The sequence below is a fragment of the Bombus fervidus genome, chromosome 18, assembly GCF_041682495.2.
Source record: "Bombus fervidus isolate BK054 chromosome 18, iyBomFerv1, whole genome shotgun sequence".
In the NCBI taxonomy this organism is placed as follows: Eukaryota; Metazoa; Arthropoda; class Insecta; order Hymenoptera; family Apidae; genus Bombus; species Bombus fervidus.
In genome coordinates this window covers 6,869,712-6,890,587 of record NC_091534.1, presented here as the reverse complement: position 1 = coordinate 6,890,587, position 20,876 = coordinate 6,869,712, and the positions used below count along the sequence as shown (strand labels likewise).

Here is a 20,876-nt window from a genome sequence, read left to right as displayed (position 1 = left end):
ATTCATCGTATTATTCTTATGTCAATCTCATTTAATCTGCTGTTCCAACAAATCCTACCGCCTCTGTATCGTGGAAAATCGCGCGAAGTATCGTCGCTTTCGCAATATCTGTGCCAAGTCTTCTAAACAAAATGCGCCAGGAGCGCGTAAAAACTAAAGAAATGAAAAAGCTACGGCACCGTAACTCGTGTTATAACGGCGATATCCATAAAGGGGAAGGAGTTCTCGATGAACTCGTTCGACTGTTCGTTTTATCTAAACAACCGCGCGAAGGAGCATAAGCGGGCGAGAGGCTGGCACGATAATGGCGGTTATTAAAGCGCGATTTTGCAGGAATGCGTTGGCGTTCGAATAATTTTATTAAAGTTCACCGATCAATAGCAGTGGCGGGACGATTCGCGTGGTAGAACGAACGGTTGGAAAATTGCGATGCAAAAGTCGTCGAGGTCCTCCGCGAGTCGTATTTTACGATGCCGTTAGAAAGCGGCGATTCTCGAGTTTTTTTACGCGGTTTTTATGCGACCGCGGTTCGCCGACGTTGCCTCGACGAAAGAACACGGGGGAAAAAACAAGTCTGCGAGAATTTTTCCCGAGCTTTGCTCGTATTAAGCTCGTTTACAAAAGCTGGTCTCGCCGCTGCTTCGGCCGCCCTCTAACCGAAGAAAGCCGCTTTGTACACAACCGTCTTGACACACGATTCAATTTCCAGGCCGCTGTAAAAATGTCGCTCGCGAAACTGTCTGCTTATTTTACGTTTTTCGAAAGTTGGCGGAAATTCGGAGATCGCGTGGTTAAAAATTGCGTTACTTTCGTCGCAACGTTTTCTGGCGCCGTGTTTTTATTTCCGCCAGTGATTTACACGGATAAGGATTTCCTCGCAATTTTCTTTATGCGCGATAAATGACCCCTCGTATATCGTTTTTTTGATATCAACTTCCGAAATTAGGCTGTTTCAAATCGCATTTGTCCCGATGTATGAAATTTCTGTGATAGTAGGAAATTGCAGTCAATTATCGTTTAAACGATAAGTGGCCTAGTTTCACAGATTTTAATACACATTTAATTACGACAACATTAAATTAAAAAGTAATTTACTGGTCGATCAAATTTCTAATAAATCCTTCGCTTATTCTGACATTCCATTTTCTGCATCCTCATACGCGTTCATCTAAAGATATCAGCGAATTGCTAAGTTGTAAATTGCAAATTATAGGATTTTCCGCTCTTATTATTAAAATTATTATTGCTAAATGAACACCGTTATCGCATATTACGTATGGAAACTCGTTCGCATCAAATTTCCCGCCCGTACGTACCGTTTCGCATGGTGGAAAAGAGCGCAGTTATGACAAAAGGGGAGAAATAACAGCAACTACGTTTCTCATTTTGTAATTCCAACGTTTCGTTATTATCCCACATCTATTTTTTATACGAAACAATATTATCTTTATTTTAAAGCCAATCTTCCTTCTCTCGCCGACCTCGCTGTATATCTTCTTCCTTCGAAATCAATATTTTCTTCTCACCGACTGTTTAAAATTGCCACGCTACTCGTAATTTTGGAAAATCAACCGGCACGAGAATCGACAGCAATCAATTTCAATTTCATCGAATGTCCAACGTGGCCGTATTTTCAATAAACTTTTGCACCCTTCGCCTTCCACGCTGTACCAGATAAGAGTCGACCGTGATCCGTTATTGCGTATACCGTTTCAGGCAAACGTCAGCTTTCACGTGTCACGTTAGCTTTCGGGAAATCTTGCTCGACAAGTAAATCGCGTTAATCAATTTCCCAGCGACTACGTTTGACGTTTCTCCGCCAACTTTTTCCACCGTCTGCAGCGCAAGACGTGCCGCTGCTTTACACGTGTCCTGCTATCGTTCGGTTGCGCGAAAAGTCAACGGCCAGGCGTAAGGAAAGTTGAAGGTCTCCTTCGTAAAATCAGCATTCCACTGTCGTATTCTATTTTTCTTAACGATATCTTATCGCTTGATAACGTTTCTCTGTTTCTCTTAACGATAAACGCGTTCGAGTCTTTGTAGGCTTCGGCGTGTGTTCAGCTTTGTGGAATTGAGAGGCTTTGGAAAAATCAAAACGGAGGATATTTGGAATTTATTACATGACGTGAAATATCCAAAATTAAATATTCTTTCGTGTAACATTATTACCAGACTGTGGATATTTGTGGATTTTCGCGAAATTAAAAGCTGCACAAATACGCGCGAGAATACACGAGATAACCGAAACAGGGAATTTCCTGCGATATTTTCATATTTGTTTTATCAGCGGAGTACCTTTATATTCGAAAATAGAGGAAGATGGTGAAAATCCGTGGCCCAGTTATTTCATTAAAAATCCATTGGCGTTTCTTTCGCAAATAAAACTGCGTTCCTTGTGCCTTTTTCCTCCTCTTCAAATTTCCCTCCACGAACCTGTTCAAATCCGCGTTCCACTTACGCACCGATAGATACTTTTCCGCTGTGACCGAAAGATTCCAGCTCTGACCTTTTCGCCGAGCTTTCGCCGTAAGAGCCGTTTAACGAAAGAAATATCAGCGACGAGTGGAATTAATCGCGTTAAGCAATTTTCCAGGCTGCGGAGGCGTCGCCGCGGCATCGCAACTCCGATTCCGTAGGTGGACTGCTGAATACGAATTAGCGAACTCGAATGGAAACTGCGCTGTCCGATGGAGAACAGGCGGAATGGAGAAAGGCGAGAGGAGAGCCGAGAACGTATGGGTTTGCGGACCAAGTAAATTACAGCGTTGGGCTTGCAGCGTGCTGCAGTTTACTTGTTTCATTAATTCTCCCTCTTTCCGCCTCGTGCTTCGTGTTGCTGTTTTCCTCGCTTCCTCTTTTTTCCTTCTCCTCGCTGGTTTCCTTATTAGTTACGTTTTTCCCTTATTACCCTGTCACCCTTTTACGGACCTCGTCTTTGTCTCGCCTTAACGACCCTTCCTTTCCTCTTTTCCTTCCCTTTTCTCCTGTAGCCTGCTCGTACTTCTTTCGAGCGTCTGCCTTTCCCTCTTCAATTTTACTTTTGTTCGTCGAGCAGGAAATTTTGTTCAGGCTGTTTGCAATTTGCTAAACTTACGGTTAACGAGGCTATGAGTAACTGCGAGGGTCGCAGAAGTATATTCCAGGTTTCTGCGAGTTTGTGTTCCAAGTATATGGAGAAATTAATAGCACGCGGCGATCTAAGCAGCGTTTTATAATTTTTAATGAAATTTTGCGCGTTTCATCGACCTCAAGCGGTTGCTTTGTCGTAGAAAAGTCGCTGCTCCTTTCGCATCTTTCAACTCGCGCTTATCAAGTTTTCATACAAACGCTGAGATTATTTAAAGTCAGAATTAAATGTGAAATAATCGTGAAATCATTCAAGAGAATAAAATCGCAATTTTTATCAACGTAAACAATTCGAAATGTAAATATGTAGACTGTAATGCACACGATTGCGCCTGCAACGAGATAAATTTTCAACATTTTTGCTTTTTAATCCTCTTAACAATCGCCGTTTAACATACACCGCTCATAATTCTCGAACCTCGAGTTTCCTTCAGTTTCGCTCATCCGCGTCGTCCATTGCTCCCCATTTCGCGTCACTCATTTTCACGCCTCCGCGACACTCATGCACACCCTTCCACCACTTCTATCCATCTCTTATTTATCTCCATTTTCCATTTCATTCGCCCGTTTCCATCTACCATCGGTCTCGGCCATCTCGCCTCCCTTTCCATTTCTCTTTTCGCTTCCACTTTCACGTTCCAGCCTTTCGTTTGCCGCGCTGTCGCCAGCTACCCATCTCTTTCCCCGGCGGCTTGTTTTTCAGCTCTGCCAATTTCCAAGTCGCCTCTTTCCATTTTCCATTATTTACCTCCGTCTCCTAATTCTTTCATCCCAAATAAACCTGTCACTCTCTAATTTCACAACGTTCTAAATCTTGCGTCGCGCTCACTAGCTTTCTAATCTTCTCATTCGCCGACTCTATTACTCTGCCGTTTTAGTGTTTATTGTCTTGTTCGGTCTCTAGTTGCTTGGGCAACGTGGATTTATTTGGATTTCAATTTGAATAATTTATCAACTTTGCTTAGGAATAATTGCCGAGAGACTTATTACGTTTCCACACAAATTATGTCTCGTTATCGGAAGACTTTTCGCTGTTAGTGGCGCGATAAGTATCGAAGTACGAGGTCTACTTCTGTGTAGGTGTATCGTAATTTATTGAAGAACCGCCAGTTGAATTGAGTGATCTAACCCAAACCCAAGGCCAATACATGTTAGGTTGTCCGAAAAGTTTCCTTCGTTCTGTAAGGAAATAAAAGACGCACAATGTTTTTTGTTTTATATTAGTTTTTTGAATTATGCACGACCATGGCGATAGAAATATAACGAAATGGATCATACCTAATTCAATAAAATAATACAAAACAGAAATTGTTGTTCATCTGTTATCACCTTATGAAACGAAAGAAACTAATACACCGATATTCTCTTTCAACTGAATCATAACAGACGTTTCTCAGAATGTTGCATGTGCATGTTACGCCTGTCCAATTTTCGTTTGGAAACGGAAGATGAATAAGCAATACTGTGCCATAGACGCACATCTATAGACAGAATTCAGTGTAGTGGTATCGGCGAATATCTTGGAAATTAAGCGAGTGCAGCCCTTATGGGAAAAAGTTATTGAAAATATCGATTTCTACGAGATACAAAATTTCTACAGTTTCAGCAAAGTTGCTAGTAAATTTATGCATATTATGATGTTCAGCATTTTCCACTTCTTCGATAATTTTAGCCCAAACTGTGTCAGATTCCGCCTGTACCTCTTGGCAGCCATCGTTCTCATATTTTCTTTCATCTTGCAAAATAATCTGGTCCGCTGTGTGGTTTTTCATACTTTGGTTAACGCGAGGAATAGCGCGACCATCTTCGGTAATCGTGGCGCGTTTCCACACGCGGCCACGGTGAACGCGTCGCTGGCCGGAAAATATTCGCGAGCTCGGGCGAGACGAAATCTCTCGACAGCGTTTTCTCTTCGTGGCACGATTATGTTCGCGGTCTGGCATTATTTGTTGCGCCTGGAAACGACCGACGGGGAAAATACGCCGGAACCCGGCCACCAGATTGTGTAGGAACATGTGTACGTAGATGGGAAAGCGGATGAAGCCACGACGAGACGAAGAATTGCAGGGAAGAATGTTGGATGCTGTACGTTCTTCGCACACTTGGCACCCGTGTTCTTAATCTTCCTGAGGTATCTGCGCCACATTCTTTCAAATTCTAGGTCGCTTCTCTTGAATTATATAAAATATCGTTGTTGATCACCTTCCAAGTTTTCTCTGCTATTTCTATCCGTTGGTTCGTACATTTAACCCTTTGCACCACTGATGTCAAGTGTGACCTGACATCAGTTTTTATCTCAAGAGCTCCTTCAACTACATTAAAACCTGTTTGGACCCACAACTAACAATTGCACGAGCTCCGAACAGATCGAAAGATCTTTAATTTTAGGTGTACAATTAAATTTACAATTCTGCGAGTGCTTATCTCTTCTTTTTGTCGAGTAGTTAACAGCAATGAGAAAATTAGGCTTCGAAAAGAACAGTAAAAATGTTAGAGCAGCTGGCACCTTGGAAGAAATCAAGTACAACTATGTACAATGATTACAAATCAAAGTAAAGGACAGTTGACTACAATTGACAATTGCACGAGCTCCGAACAGATCGCAAGATCTTTAATTTCAAGTGTACAATTAAATCTACAATTCTGCGAGTACTTGTCTGTTGTCTCTTCTTTTTGTCGAGTAGTTAACAGCAATGAGAAAATTAGGCTTCGAAGAGAACATTAAGAATCTTAGGGAGCCAGCATCTTGAAGAAATCAAGTACAAGTATGTACAATTAATACAAATCAAAGTCACGGATAATTGACTACAATTAACAATTGCACGAGCTTCGAACAGATCGCAAGATCTTTAATTTTAGGTGTACAATTAAATCTACAATTCTGCGAGTGCTTATCTCTTCTTTTTGTCGAGTAGTTAACAGCAATGAGAAAATTAGGCTTCGAAGAGAACATTAAGAATCTTAGGGAGCCAGCATCTTGAAGAAATCAAGTACAAGTATGTACAATTAATACAAATCAAAGTCACGGATAATTAACTACAATTAAAAATTGCACGAGCTTCGAACAGATCGGAAGAAATTCACGCCACTCAACGTCGTCTTTAATTTCAGCTGTACAATTAAATCTACAATTCTACGAGTGCTTGTCTCTTCTTTTTGTCGAGTAGTTGTTAACTAACATCAAAATTAGTCTTCCAACAGAACAATAAGAATCTTAGGGAGCCAGCATCTTGAAGAAATCAAGTACAAATATGTACAATTAATACAAATCAAAGTCACGGATAATTGACTACAATTGACAATTGCACGAGCTTCGAACAGATCGCAAGATCTTTAATTTTAGGTGTACAATTAAATTTACAATTCTGCGAGTGCTTATCTCTTCTTTTTGTCGAGTAGTTAACAGCAATGAGGAAATTAGGCTTCGAAGAGAACATTAAGAATCTTAGGGAGCCAGCATCTTGAAGAAATCAAGTACAAGTATGTACAATTAATACAAATCAAAGTCACGGATAATTAACTACAATTAAAAATTGCACGAGCTTCGAACAGATCGGAAGAAATTCACGCCACTCAACGTCGTCTTTAATTTCAGCTGTACAATTAAATCTACAATTCTGCGAGTGCTTGTCTCTTCTTTTTGTCGAGTAGTTGTTAAGTAACGTCAAAATTAGGCTTCCAACAGAACAGTAAGAATCTTAGGGAGCCAGCATCTTGAAAAAATCAAGTACAAATATGTACAATTAATACAAATCAAAGTTACGGATAGTTGGCTACAATTAACAATTGCTCGAGCTTCGAACAAATAGCGAGATCTTTAATTTCAGGTGTACAATTAAATTTACAATTCTGTGAGTACTTGTCTCTTGTCTCTTCTTTTTGTCGAGTAGTTAACAGCAATGAGGAAATTAGGCTTCGAAGAGAACATTAAGAATCTTAGGGAGCCAGCATCTTGAAGAAATCAAGTACAAGTATGTACAATTAATACAAATCAAAGTTACGGATAATTAACTACAATTAACAATTGCACGAGCTCCGAACAGATCGGAAGATCTTTAATTTCAAGTGTACAATTAAATCTACAATTCTGCGAGTACTTGTCTCTTGTCTCTTCTTTTTGTCGAGTAGTTGTTAACTAACATCAAAACTAGGCTTTGTAGTTTGACAGTAATAATCTTAGGGAGCCAGCATCTTGAAGAAATCAAGTACAAGTATGTACAATTAATACAAATCAAAGTCACGGATAATTAACTACAATTAACAATTGCACGAGCTCCGAACAGATCGGAAGATCTTTAATTTCAAGTATACAATTAAATCTACAATTCTGCCAGTGCTAGTCTCTTCTTTTTGTCGAGTAGTTGTTAACTAACATCAAAATTCCAACAGAACAGTAAGAATCTTAGGGAGCTAGCATCTTGAAGAAATCAAGTACAAATATATACAATTAATACAAATCAAATTTCAAAAACAATTCTACGTCACGAATAGTTAGCTACAATTAACAATTGCACGAGTTTCGAGCAGATGGGAAGAACTTCACGCCATGTAACATCATCTGTAATTTCACCTGTACAATTAAATCTACAATTCTGCAGAAGTTCATTTAATCTTCTTCGCACGTATAATAGCGAACGAATATGTACTTAGTCGTCAGACCGAAATTGGTAAATGCAAAAAATGATCGATAGGCGCCATAGAATAGTTGCAATTTTTCCCATGCCAAAGTAGCGTTAAAAATTGTTCGGAACATTTAACTGTGAAAAATGACGGTGATTCGGAACGGACGTGATCGAGCCGGTTCGATGGTTCGCAAACACCAGCATTTCCCCTCACTTTCATTATTTCAACTACGAATTCCGTATTCGTAAATACGGGACGTCGTGCGCGTATTTTCATCTCATTTAATTCTTCCAAATCATTAATACGCCGCGAAACGGCCAAGGGATTAACGCCGTAACCGGATTTCACGGTTTTAACGATGCCGATGTCGGTCCGCCGTGGAAAAGCGGTCGATTGGTGCTCATTACGCAATAAAGTTGCCACGCCGCGCTCGCAAAATGATCTATTCCCATGACTGGTCTTTCTCGGCTCGCCTGAAATCCACTTGCGCGCCTCCTGCCCCGCCGCCTAAGCGTTCCATCGCTGGTTTCTTCTCGAGAGCCTTCGTAGATCATGTCGCGCGAAAATAAATGATTTCCCCGTTTTTAACGAGATCGTAAATTACGGCGATGCTCCAAGTGTCTGAAAAGCGGCTCGCGAAATCTTGCCAAGAAAAAAAAAAAAAAAAAAAAAAGAAAGAGAGTGAGAGGGAAGAGAAAAGAAAAGAAGAAAACTGGCGGGAATATCGTGGATCGAAGGGGAAAAGTCCATCGCTGTGGTCCATCGCTGTGACTTGTTCGAGTTAAAGTTAATGAAAGCATCGAGCAGATTTGGCAAAAGCGTAGCATAAAGTGGAAACGGTTTGAAAGATCGTTTTGTCAAGTAACGTTAACGAAAAGTATTCTCGTCATAACGCAGAATATTGTCATTTCTTCGTCAAACACAGAGATACGCTTGGCTGTCGTGATATAAAATTAAATTGTGACGAAATTATTGTTCCATTTTCTGTTATGTATGACGGATGATAGAATTTGCAGTAAGTTTGCGCGTGGAATAGTCTGTGGTCGTTTCATTATACTCCTTTCTATGGAATTCCTTTTTATTTACCATTTTTTATGGTATTCCTTTTTATGGAAAGTCGGGAATGACACGAGTTGCAAAATCGTCGGGCGTTATTTTTACATTCACTCGTGAATTCCTCGGCAGATGCAAGTTGAGCGAAGCAGTGAAGCGCAGGCGAAGCACGTCAGTCACGGCTCTTTTCCATTTCCTTCGAAACGGCCGATGCTTTGAGCGTTTCTTTCGCATCGAAGCATCGCGACGCGGTTATTCGAGGTACTCGGTGACTGAAAATTGTTGAAGCACAACCGGCAGTCCTCAGCTTTGTGAATCGTTTTAAGGAAATTAATTAACGAATTCGCACGTTACTTTATGTCTGTGATTTATTCCCATGGAAACAGGTGTCTCGCAACCGGAGTAGCGACGCTCGATGGTAAAGGAAAAAAAGAAAAAAGAAACGATTAAAAATGTTAAATCGTTGGATAATTGAAAGAGCGAATGGAGTAAGAACGAATTTCTAACGTAATTACGGACGTTGTTTGCACGGAATTACAGCTCGTGATACTTCTGGAACTGTAAATGATTGTCGATCCGTTTAAAACTCCACTCTCATTACATTAATTACGTTTTGTATTTTTAAACTTACTTTCCAAATGTTTAAAAAATATCGCCAAGCTTCGCTGCAACGAAATTTAATTAGCGATAAAGCTGCGCCAGGGAGACATTTTTCCTCGAAAAGCAAAGACTTTCGTCAAACACTGAATAAATTCTCATAAAGTTTCGCTACTAATTAACAATTCTTTGATTCTTAAACGCGTGTTTGCTTTATAGATTTATCCTTGTTAAAACAGCGCTTTGGAAACTTTCTTTCCTCGTTTCGTTACGATGGAACGAGAATGGCATAACGCAACAATGTTTGAAAAATTGCTGATAAAATGCAACATCTTCGCGCAGGAACCGGACAAGTCGAAATTTTAAAAGTTGCGGCGAACAAAACTGAATTGAATGCCACTTGCTTGAACAACCACGTTGAGATCTTAGATTTAGGAAGCCATTAGCCTGACAAATGATGGAAGAAATGGGATTTTTCGAAAATGTACCTGGAAGATGTTTTTCGATACTTCGACTTGTCTCGCGCCAAAAAATGAGAATTTCAAATGAAATATTTTCTTCCTTCGCATCCATTTACTTTTGTTCCATTTTCTCTCGCGTTCCTCAACCAGTTTCCCAGATAACCGGCGCGTATTTACTTCCCTGTGGCTGATTCTTCTTTTTCCGAAGAATTTTGAATCGACGAGAAGAATGACACGCGATTAACACAATACTCGAAACACGTTAACATTAACATTAACATTTCAGAACAAAATATATTTTATATGTATATTTTAAAACAAAAGTCCTAAACGTAGCCGATTTTTCTTCCCAAAGATCACATCGGGCAAGTGGAAAAATTGTCACGGACGCATTCGTATTGTCCGATAGTCACAGCAATTGCACCGCACAAAATATGTAAAACTTGAAAGAGCAGAATATTTGTAAAAGAATGTTTGCAACATAGAAGCTTCTACTTAAAAAGCAAATTTACCTGGCAATTTGACAGGCAAATCGTAAGCACGGAAAAGCAACGATCGAGGATCTGTTGGCGAATATTTCATATCTCGATCGGTCTTTTGTCCCCACGTTGGTTTCTGGGCCATTTGCTCCCCTGTTTTCCACTTCTGGCCAAACACGGTTCAACGGCAAACCGATTTACATTTTGATTTAATTTATTCCATCGTAAACTCATAGCGCTCGGCCGACGTGCACGTGTGTACAAACCGGGTCGCTCGGCCGTCACACGAGCGTGTGGCATCCGCGCTTTTTGCGGTGAAATTAAAAACGTTTAGCCGCTCGAAATTGAAAGCTTCCGTGCCACAGGTTCGCAAGAATACACACGCCAGCTTCGTGTATACTTTTGTCCAAGTAAAATAGCCGATAAACTAATAAAATGAATTTCGATAAAACCATTCCACTCGCCTTACTGAAAATCGATCCTGCGCAGAGTTCTTTTTCCAATCCTCTGCTCCTCTGTTACGTACAGTTTATCACGCATGCTATAAACATTTAGAACGTAGCGGCACTCGACAGTAAACTTCCCAACGGTTTCTGTTTCGTCGCTCGCTACACAAAGACCCTATTCTCCGGATAAGATGATTGTCAGATGTCGATACATCCTCACGGAATATTTTCAGCTAGCTGAAGGACCTGCTATAAATCTTAGGATTAATTTAGTCAAGGTTCTCCAAAGGGACAAACAGTCTTTCTCTCAGCAGTCCCTAAACCTATCACCTCCTACGGGAAGATACGAGAAATCTGCTTCTCTCGCGTACGATGCTTCCCGCTAGCGACTCTCTTTCAAGGGCAGTTAGCATCATTTTCCAACCACCAACACAAGAATTAGCCGATTAACAACGGCGTCCATTTCCCTCACTTTCCGAACCGAGGCTTTCCTCAACGAATCCGATGATCTCGCATCCTTAGACACACCCCATCACAGTTTTCCTTCGCGGCATCATCGTGACGGAAAGTCAGTCGTTACATATCTGTCGGAAGCATTAGTCGGTAGTTGGTAATAATCGATCAGAGTTCCTCGGCGTCTTAGGCAATCATCGTCCGAACTTATATCGCGCATCAAAACGCATCGACCAGAAGTCGAACTTGCAATTGCGAATCGCGGACCGCTACTAATAATAACCGCGAACCGCTAATTTAATAATCGCGAGTCCTACGCTAAGTGTGCACCTTGAATATAAATTAATAAATTTCTATTGTTAAATGTACTCAAGTGTTTCTTCCTCTCACTATCACGATCCATCACCTCACATTTTAAACTATCTGTAAATATAGTTAACGAAATGAATCATAGAAAATTAATTATAGTCAACGAAATCTGATAAACAATTGATTTGAACGGCGAATAAAATAAAAATTGCCGAGTTAAAAGTAGCTTATTATTTGTTATTCGATAAAAAAATGTTGCTTGCACAGTGTCGAAAGAGCGTGGTGAAAAAATTTCGTGCAATTCTTCCACGTCAAATGAACGTCGTGTTTTGTCATGTTAATACGTGCAAATGTGTAAATTTAATTTTCACGAATTACAAATGCGCGGTGCACTAAATTAACCATTATGACGTCACATTGTACGCTTCTAACGCAACTGTACGAAATTCGTTATCATTTCCATTTACGCGTAGCCTGACGTATAATGTCTGTCACGTACAATTAATTTCTCTTAATTAACATTCTTATCGAAAAATATAATATATCATAAATTTGAATATTTGTACATTTGATTATCGTTCTAGCGTACCGAGTTATTTACATTCGACGAACATAGTTCCCTTTGATAACAGATGGAACAGAGGAATTTGTTAAAATTCGTACAACAGCGGCAGGAAAATGTAATCTTCTTGTTTTACCGGATAAAAGAATCTCGGTGTATATCTGCGTCTTTTATTTTTTGACGAACGAGTTTCGCCGATTAAATTGTTTGCCACGCTACGCTAGTTTCCCTACATTTTCTATTTCTACGTAAAAAATAGAAGGAAACAGCACGGCTGGTTAAACAAGAAAAATTAACTATTTTCAACCATTTGCAAATTTTTCTTATTTTGTCACAGACCTTAAACTATATTGTACAATTAATAAATACAATTAATCAAATTAATAGTAGATCATACAAATAGAATTGTTATAAAACATTAATAATACAATTTACAAGTAGAATTATCATAAATCAACGAACAGTAGGATTAATAAAAATATTAAAAATCAAAAATATTATACAAGCAAAATTATTATAAATCAATCGATGGACTACACAAGCAACAAGAACTGTTACAAAAGCAACATTACGATTACGTGATGTTATTTTCCAACTGTTTGAAAATGATTACAGTGTTCCCGACTTTCGACCAAATTACAAAATTGCCAAAACTAATAATTTTATTTCTATTAAATTATTACAAATTAAGATTACACATGGAATCATCAAAATTTCAGGATTTTAATTCTACGTATCGTATTATTTTTCGACTGTTTCATCGAGCTATCTTCGTCGTCCGTTTTCCAACACTCGAAACGTGTACCTCGTGTGATTTAAGAGCGTCAAGTCCATCGGTAGACTACCGGCAAGCGGAAGAATAAGAAGGAAACGACGAAAGAAGAAACCTTTCTGCCTCGATGGGCTGAGAAAAAAAAGCAATTTCGAAAGTAGATGTTGGGGAAAGCAATTCGAAAGCACGGGATCCCGACACCTTCGCTACCTTTTTCGACATCTTTAGTTCAACCTCCCGTGAAAAATTAATAACGTGGTATTATTGGACACGGTCAGGGTCGACTGTTCCAAGGAAACTCTATCGATCGGGTTTTAATAAATGACAAGCATTTTTAGGAAAATTCACGCCACGTTATTTCGCTCTGATCCTGCGATTCTTCATCCTCCGTAAAAATCCACTGCACCTACGTTTCGTATTCTATCGAGCTGAAGTTGTTTCCTAAATTCGTATTTTTCTCCTCTTCGTTTCGGCCAAGTTCCCATGGACATGTTTGTATAATTCGTTGCAAAGTTCGAAGCATAGTAAAATGATTTACATTATACAAGACTTATGTTGAGGAAAGAAAAGAATTTTTCAAAATCCAAAAAACAGACATGAAAATTTGTCTATACGTCTATGTATTCGTGATAATGATTTTTATTTTCAATTAGTCAATTAGGCTCGGTGGTATAGCCACCTCGTTGATGTCACTCGTGACATAAATCTCGCCTTTGCAAGCGTGCAAAACTGGACGCAACAGCTAATCGACTTGGAATTAAAAAATATTTCAGAACTCGATCTCTGTAAAAGCGTCTTCAAATTTGTCTAAATCAGCTTCTGTTTCTAATTGCGTAGCCTTCTCGACACCTTTGTAGCAGAAAGCAATCGTTGTACGCGTATTCCTTGGGAATCTTTCGAACTAAGACGTGGGATCGTATAGAAACAAGGGAAGAAAGAATCAGAAATCGTAAGAGCACGTCGCGCAGATATCCAAAGCAGTTTGGAAAAAACACCAACACCACGGGACCGAGAATAGCCTAACATTTTAAAGGATTCGATCTCCTCTTCTCTATACGATTTCCATCGTACTTTTGTCGTTGCGAGTGTCAAAGGATGGCGCACGAGAAACTTTTTCGTGCCTTCGAGAAATCGCGACTATTTTTAACAGGATTCCGGTCGTCCATCTCCTTATGTCCGCGGGCTGCGACCTCTTATCCTTCGACTTGTGCCACCCCCTAGGGATACAACGAGAGAAGTGGAAACGTTCCTTCGATCCTTCCTATCCTTTCCTCGTCAACTTCTTATTTCCTGCCAGGTGGCTTCTATTCTGCTAACGCGCGACAATTCCACCTTTCCTCGTCCAAAAATTCCTATCTAAAGTTTAACTGCTGCGAATTTCCCTTTGCAAGTCACATCTCGCTGAGAAATTATCAGCTGGTTTGTATATTTGGTCGGATTGCAAGGATATGGTCGAGTCGGAATGAATTTCTCTCGGTTCCAAGTGACCAGGAAGGTAAGTTGTGCTGTGAAATAGTAGAAGCAACGCGTATGTTGGTTTATGGTGAAGCTTCGTGCAATTCGTCTGATATTGTTATAAATAATGTGCACCAGGATGCGGTCGAGTAACACGTACAAGCGGGCACGAGGCGACTCGTGAAAAATTAGGAAGAAAATGTGAGGCCAAATTGGTTCGTTCAAGGTTTCGTTTTTGGGAAGATCGAGTCTGAAAATTTGTCGGGTACCTTCGATTATTTAGTCGCGTCTAGTCTAACTGGACAAATTGTAAAGTACAAATTAAATAAAAAAGAAATTATTGGACCCACAAAATTAACGCTCGCAACGTTGAGTCGTAAGCCACGTCTGACTGCGATAATTTAGATAAATTAGATTCCAGTTGGGTTGCTTAGTCTCAGCGCCACTTAATGATCAAATTATGTTTCATCATCGTATAAACACAAAGTGCAGCACATACCTCTACATACGACGTTCTTCTGGAAATTATTTGAAATTTATCTTGAAGGAAGTATACGTACGAAATTGTTCTTGAAAATATTCCAAATTCATCTTTGAAGAATCGTGGTGGAGTTTTCGTGTACAAAGTTGCCAAAGCATTTCGAACCCGCTAATTCTAATTTCCCTAGTGTTGGTTCTTTTGTCCATCGGCGAAGTATATCTATGTCGTTGGAAATGTGTGAAGCAGCAAGCGAAATACAATAAAGATATTGTTTCGTCAGAGTTCGTGATACGAATGCAACGTTTGAATCGTGAATTCAGACTCCGTTGCAGTCTCGTGGCCAGCGAACCGTACATTTTCTCCGACTAATCTGATCATTTCGTCACTATCAGCGTCCATTGTACATCCTCGAATATTATCACGAAAACTATTGTATATAGCAGGGAATTTCAAAGATATTTCTATCGATATTTGATATAAACGCTCGCTGAGTGTTCGCCGAGCATTGTCTTCTACCCTAACTCGTGTCAAGTTGACAGTGACGCTAAATTATATTAAATTCGTAAATTACATGCAAAATCGTCGTATCGTCCTCGTTAGACGATTAGAATAATTATACAGCGCGATTCATTTTTGTAATAGTCTAACGATATTTCACAACAAAATGTACATATTAGGTTGGCAACTTAATGATAATAATATTAGGATATTGTTAAACTATATTAGTGTAATCGTAGTGACAAATAATAATAAATAATTTGGTATAATATAATCAAATATTTTAGTATAATACTATTAAAGCGTTTAAACAGATGATGTTCCATGGAAGATTCCTAACCTAAAAATGTTGGGTTGGCAACTTAATGATAATAATATTAGGATATTATTAAACTATATTAGTGTAATCGTAGTGACAAACAATAATAAATAATTTGGTATAATATAATCAAATATTTTAGTATAATATTATTAAAGCGTTTAAACAGATGATGTTCCATGGAAGATTCCTAACCTAAAAATATCGGCTTGGCAACTTAATGATAATAATATTAGGATATTATTAAACTATATTAGTGTAATTGTAGTGACAAATAATAATAAATAATTTGATATAATATAATCAAATATTTTAGTATAATATTATTAAAGCGTTTAAACAGGTGATGTTCCATGGAAGATTCCTAACCTAAAAATGTTGGCTTGGCAACTTAATGATAATAATATTAGGATATTGTTAAATTATATTAGTGTAATCATAGTGACAAATAATAATAAATAATTTAGTATAATATAATCAAATATTGAAGTATAATATTATTAAAGCGTTTAAACAGGTGATGTTCCATGGAAGATTCCTAACCTAAAAATATTGGATTGGCAACTTAATGATAATAACATTAGGATATTGTTAAATTATATTAGTGTAATCATAGTTACAAATAATAATAAATAATTTGGTATAATATAATTGAAGTATAATTGAAGTAAATATTGAAGTATAATATCATTCAAGCGTTTAAACAGATGTTTTATAGAAGATTCAAGAGGTGGCAAGAGACATGAAAATATTGGGTTGGCAAAGCAACTAAGTGACTGCGGATTTTATCAATACGACCCAATGACAGAAGCCGCAATCAATTAGTTGCCAACCCAATATATAAATTTTCACGTGAAATATCGTTAAACTATTACAAAAATGAATCCTGCTGTATAATAAATAAATAAACAAATAAATTTGTACAAGTGTAGCTATCGTAATTAAATGTAGCTAATAATTATTTCAATTAAATCTTGCTAATGTAAAAGTTGAATTTCTCGTATGTTTCATTGGTCGCTACCACAGCCACATATACCGGGTGTCTAAATATTTATGCACACGATACTGTATATACCATCCACCACTTATGTGTATATATATAACTTATGTTATCTAGGGACACGATCGTCATTTCGTTTCCTGATCGAACGAGGGAAATCTTGTTAAGGAAAGGGATCAAGGATTGCGTTTAGGGTTATTGCTCGAAGGAAACCGAACGATTTAATCCTCGTCCAGGTTCTCTGATCCGGCTGCAGGTACGAGGTATTGTCTTCATCGACGTTTTCGGTGAAAATATGTCAAATCGATATTTCGAACGACGGGGAGTCGATGCTTTCAACTGTCGATTAATTTTTAAATTTATGTCGATACACTGGAGGTTGCGATCGATCAGCAGCTTTTATTTAGCGCGCTCACTCGTCTTCCGCATCTGCGATTACCGATTTCCGCGTCCCGACGGTTAAGCAAATAGCAAAAATGCCTGAATTTCATCAGCTTATGGGTTTCTTCATTTGCTAAACGCAGCGAAGTAATGAAAAACCTGGTGCTCAGATTGTATAGAAAATGTGCTATACATTTGTATTATTCTTACGCTGCACGTTATTATTTACTACTACAAATTACATACAGAGAACGTACATGGATTTTAGTTTGATGTAAATGATATTTCTTCAATTTTGAAATAGTAGGCTGGAATATTAATTATCAAGTTTCACGTGAACATTTATCACATGTTCGTAGCACAGATTGCTTCAAGTTTTCGTTCAAGTTCGGATAAGCGAGGAAACACGCAATCGTTAGAAGCGGTTTCTATAATCGACCTTCTATATCGCCACTTATTCATATAATAGCAACTTCTTCATTTACGTCATAAATTTAGCGCGGTTCGCTAACCTTCGCACACAGTCTGCACACAAGTTAAAAAAGAAGAAAAGAAAAGAGAAGAGGGAAGGAACCGAATAAGAGCAGGCCATTGCTCTCCGTACTTAAGAGAAAGCGCGAATGAATCAATATCCAATAAATCGGCAGACGAGTAGCTACTCACCCTGCAGAAGCTGGTGATGGAGGATATCTGAAACAGAAAGCAGAAAGGAACGATCAATCGTTGGAATACCAAGCGAAATAGCGCAGCGATAAATAATTGGATCTCCAAGCTCGAGACCGGATCATCGTACCGAATATTCGCACACACTGCAAGTCTCATTTTGATTATGGCTAGTCCAATGACTTCATAATATAATAAATATGATACAACGTAGGAATAATAGTGTTTAACACTAGAACTATCACACCAATCAAATCGATTGCTTTTACAATTTTATTTTCAAATTCCTACTTCGTGTTATATTTTTTCCGCAATGATGTAATGACTTTCGCAACGATAACTAAAGGAATAATATAATGAATTTTATTTTGTTTTTTATGTATCAAACTGAAAATAATTTTGTATCGAGGCTACTTGTACCAATAGCAGTGAAAATGACTGGTACTTGTCAAAGTGTGCAGGAGTCCTGCACTCTGTTTATCGAAGCCCAATTAACCAGCTTCCTCGTTTTCTACAACTTGCCACGCGTTTTCAAAATTTCACCGCGTATCATTCGATATGACGATATCAGCTATCAGGAAAATTCCAGATCGATCGCTGGATCGCTAGATGCTGACGCTAGAAATACCACAGCAATCAAAACGACTGGTTCTACAATTTTATAAATGTGCCAACCCTCGTTCAGGGATGATGATCCCAGATGGATTAAAAATAGCATAAATGAACAACATAACATGGAATTGCTTCTGTAAGAATGTAATAAATCAATAAATGTAAAAAATATTCTATTATTACGTACTTTTTAACGACCAGTCATTTTCACTGGTTTTGGTACAAGTAGCTTCGTGTTAGCGTGGTGTTCAGTCATCAATTTGGAATGATTCGTTTCAAAGGGTGCAGGTCAGTAAAGATTATCAAACACGTGCAATTAATAAATTCTATCATTCGCGAGTTTTAATTGAACTATCGAATGGAAAATATTGGAAGCTTTAAATGTTCCTAATTCGACGAATAGTGTCGCCTCTCGTGCAATCGGAAGGAATATTATTATTCAGACCTTATAAGTACAAATAACAAACTACCAATAGTAGTTCCTTCTCTTAAGTAACTGGAGCAAGTTTGACAATAGAAGAAACGGAATTTTGCGAGTAAATTTCCTCATCCTCCGGGTAAACTCGTGCCTTTGCAAATCGTCACGAAACGATGATTAAATACAAAGATGGAAGGAAGAGAACGACCGAACTTCGTCTCGTGTATATATAGATACTGCGGAAGAACATTTTAATTAAAGAGATCCGTGTACGCCTAATCTTTTAAAAACAAGCTGCATAGCTCGAGTGGAAAGAGGGCAACGAACAAATTGAAATTCAAAAGTCGTCTGCAGACAGAAGCGTCGACGACGAAGGAATAAGGAAGCTTTTCGAGGAGCTGGTCGCTAGGCAAAGAGGCTGCAGGAGCTACTCTACGAAAAACTTTCGTCCTGATTATCATAAGAAGTTTCGCGATGCTCGAAAGAAAAGAAAAAGAAAAAAAAAAAAGAGATCGGCCGTTTTACGTATTCCTCGACGTTACAGCGACCGAACTTGTGTGTACACCACCACCGTGGAATTAGATAACCGAGCTGAGTTGTCTTCCAGCGTCGTCGCTCGCACGCTTTTGCTAATGGCGCGCTCTTTTACATTCCTCGCGATCCTCCGTTTTGTAAGTTTCGTCTGGCAAAGGGGATGTGACAGGAGGGTGGAGGGGCGGTTTTATAACGCCGGACTCTCTAGGTCAGCCGGAATTAGATGCGAATATAGGAACAGTGCGGTTTGGGGTAGTTGCTTAAAAAATACACGGTGTCCTGGTTCTTCTTAGGAAAACGGTGTCAGGGTATCGTACGAGCGGAGATAAGAAAAATGTTGTATAAGCGTAGCCTCGTAAACGTTGACACGTAATCGAAGGCTCTGCACAGCAGCCACCAAGCAGCTGCAATTCAGTACACGTACAGGTGTATGTACTTGTAGATTTTGTCATTTTTTTCTGTCGTTATTTGTCAAATGTACTTCTTCATAGACATAGTATTAATAATAATAATTGTAGATGTTAATAAATGTGAATAAACTGTATATGCTTCTAGAAAATAAGACATTTTTCATTTCAAAGACGAAATGATTGATATTCTTATGTTGCACGGATTGTCCGGGCGCGTGAAAGAATTCGAAGCGATCGATGTTGCTTAATTTAAAGCGATTTGAGACACAGTATTTTACGCGTTACGTACGATTAGCCATGAAATTTAATTCGCTACAAGCGTTTGATCAAAGAGAAATGCAAGGATCGTGCAATTCACCGTGTATCGATCTTATTAAATTGGTTCCAGTTGACCCAATTTCCGACGTTTCTTCGTAAAACGAATTGTCCCCGTTTCAGTTTCAACTCTTACTCGCGCGCTCCTCGCAAATAAGGAGAATTAAGCCGAGACAAGTTCGTTGAATTTTAATTTAACGAGTGAAATCTGTTAGGTCAAGGGCGAGAGTATTTTACATTGCAGAAAGCTGTTTCGTTAAATGTTAATTAACGTTCAGATCTACCATCCGGAGAATAAATCAGAGAGAACATAGGCCATTAAAAATAACTAAATGCGTTCCTCTTCACCTTCTACCTTCCCTTCTTTAACATATCTTATTGCTGCAAGTAAATTACTTTATTCTTAATCCAAAGAGCTAGAGAAAATGGGAAAGCTCGTTTCACTATTTTCATTCTCGTCCCCCGCCCTGCTTGTTCCCTCCTGTTACTCGTTTCTACGTCTACCGTCGAGTTTTAAACTAAAGAAATTTCACCCCCTCGTGCTTCTTCTTACACATTTCATTTGCACCAAAATACCACGACAAACGGGAAATTAGAAAATTACATTTGACGCGTGGCGAGTTTAAACAAAAGTCTACGTCAACCAGACATTTTCTATTCCCCTTGCAATTTTTCTATTTCCCGTGGATAAGTATGTCGGAGATGAAAGGACACCGGGCTTCCCCTTTGCAATTCTTTGGAAAATTCCCAATATTGTAGTCTTTACAAATTAACGTAAATATAATTGTCCGAGACTTGAGATAATGAGCTTGGGCTCGAGGCGACAACTAGTCGCCGAACGTAGCCGTGGTCACGGAATGAACGTTTTACCTAACGGAGGTATGGAATAATTGTATAGCTCTCCTTAAA

At 38.8% G+C, this 20,876-nt stretch overlaps 1 protein-coding gene across 9 annotated transcripts in view; it reads right to left on the bottom strand.

The window, feature by feature from the left end:
- The window catches only part of Nrx-1 (neurexin 1), a 661,903-nt gene that overhangs the window by 290,889 nt on the left and 350,138 nt on the right, over positions 1 to 20,876 (bottom strand). For all 9 annotated transcript variants that reach the window (XM_072020892.1, XM_072020888.1, XM_072020889.1 and 6 more), the window contains one exon: positions 17,679 to 17,705. In XM_072020892.1, the coding sequence (XP_071876993.1) occupies positions 17,679 to 17,705 (27 nt within the window). The remainder of the gene's footprint in view (positions 1 to 17,678; positions 17,706 to 20,876) is intronic.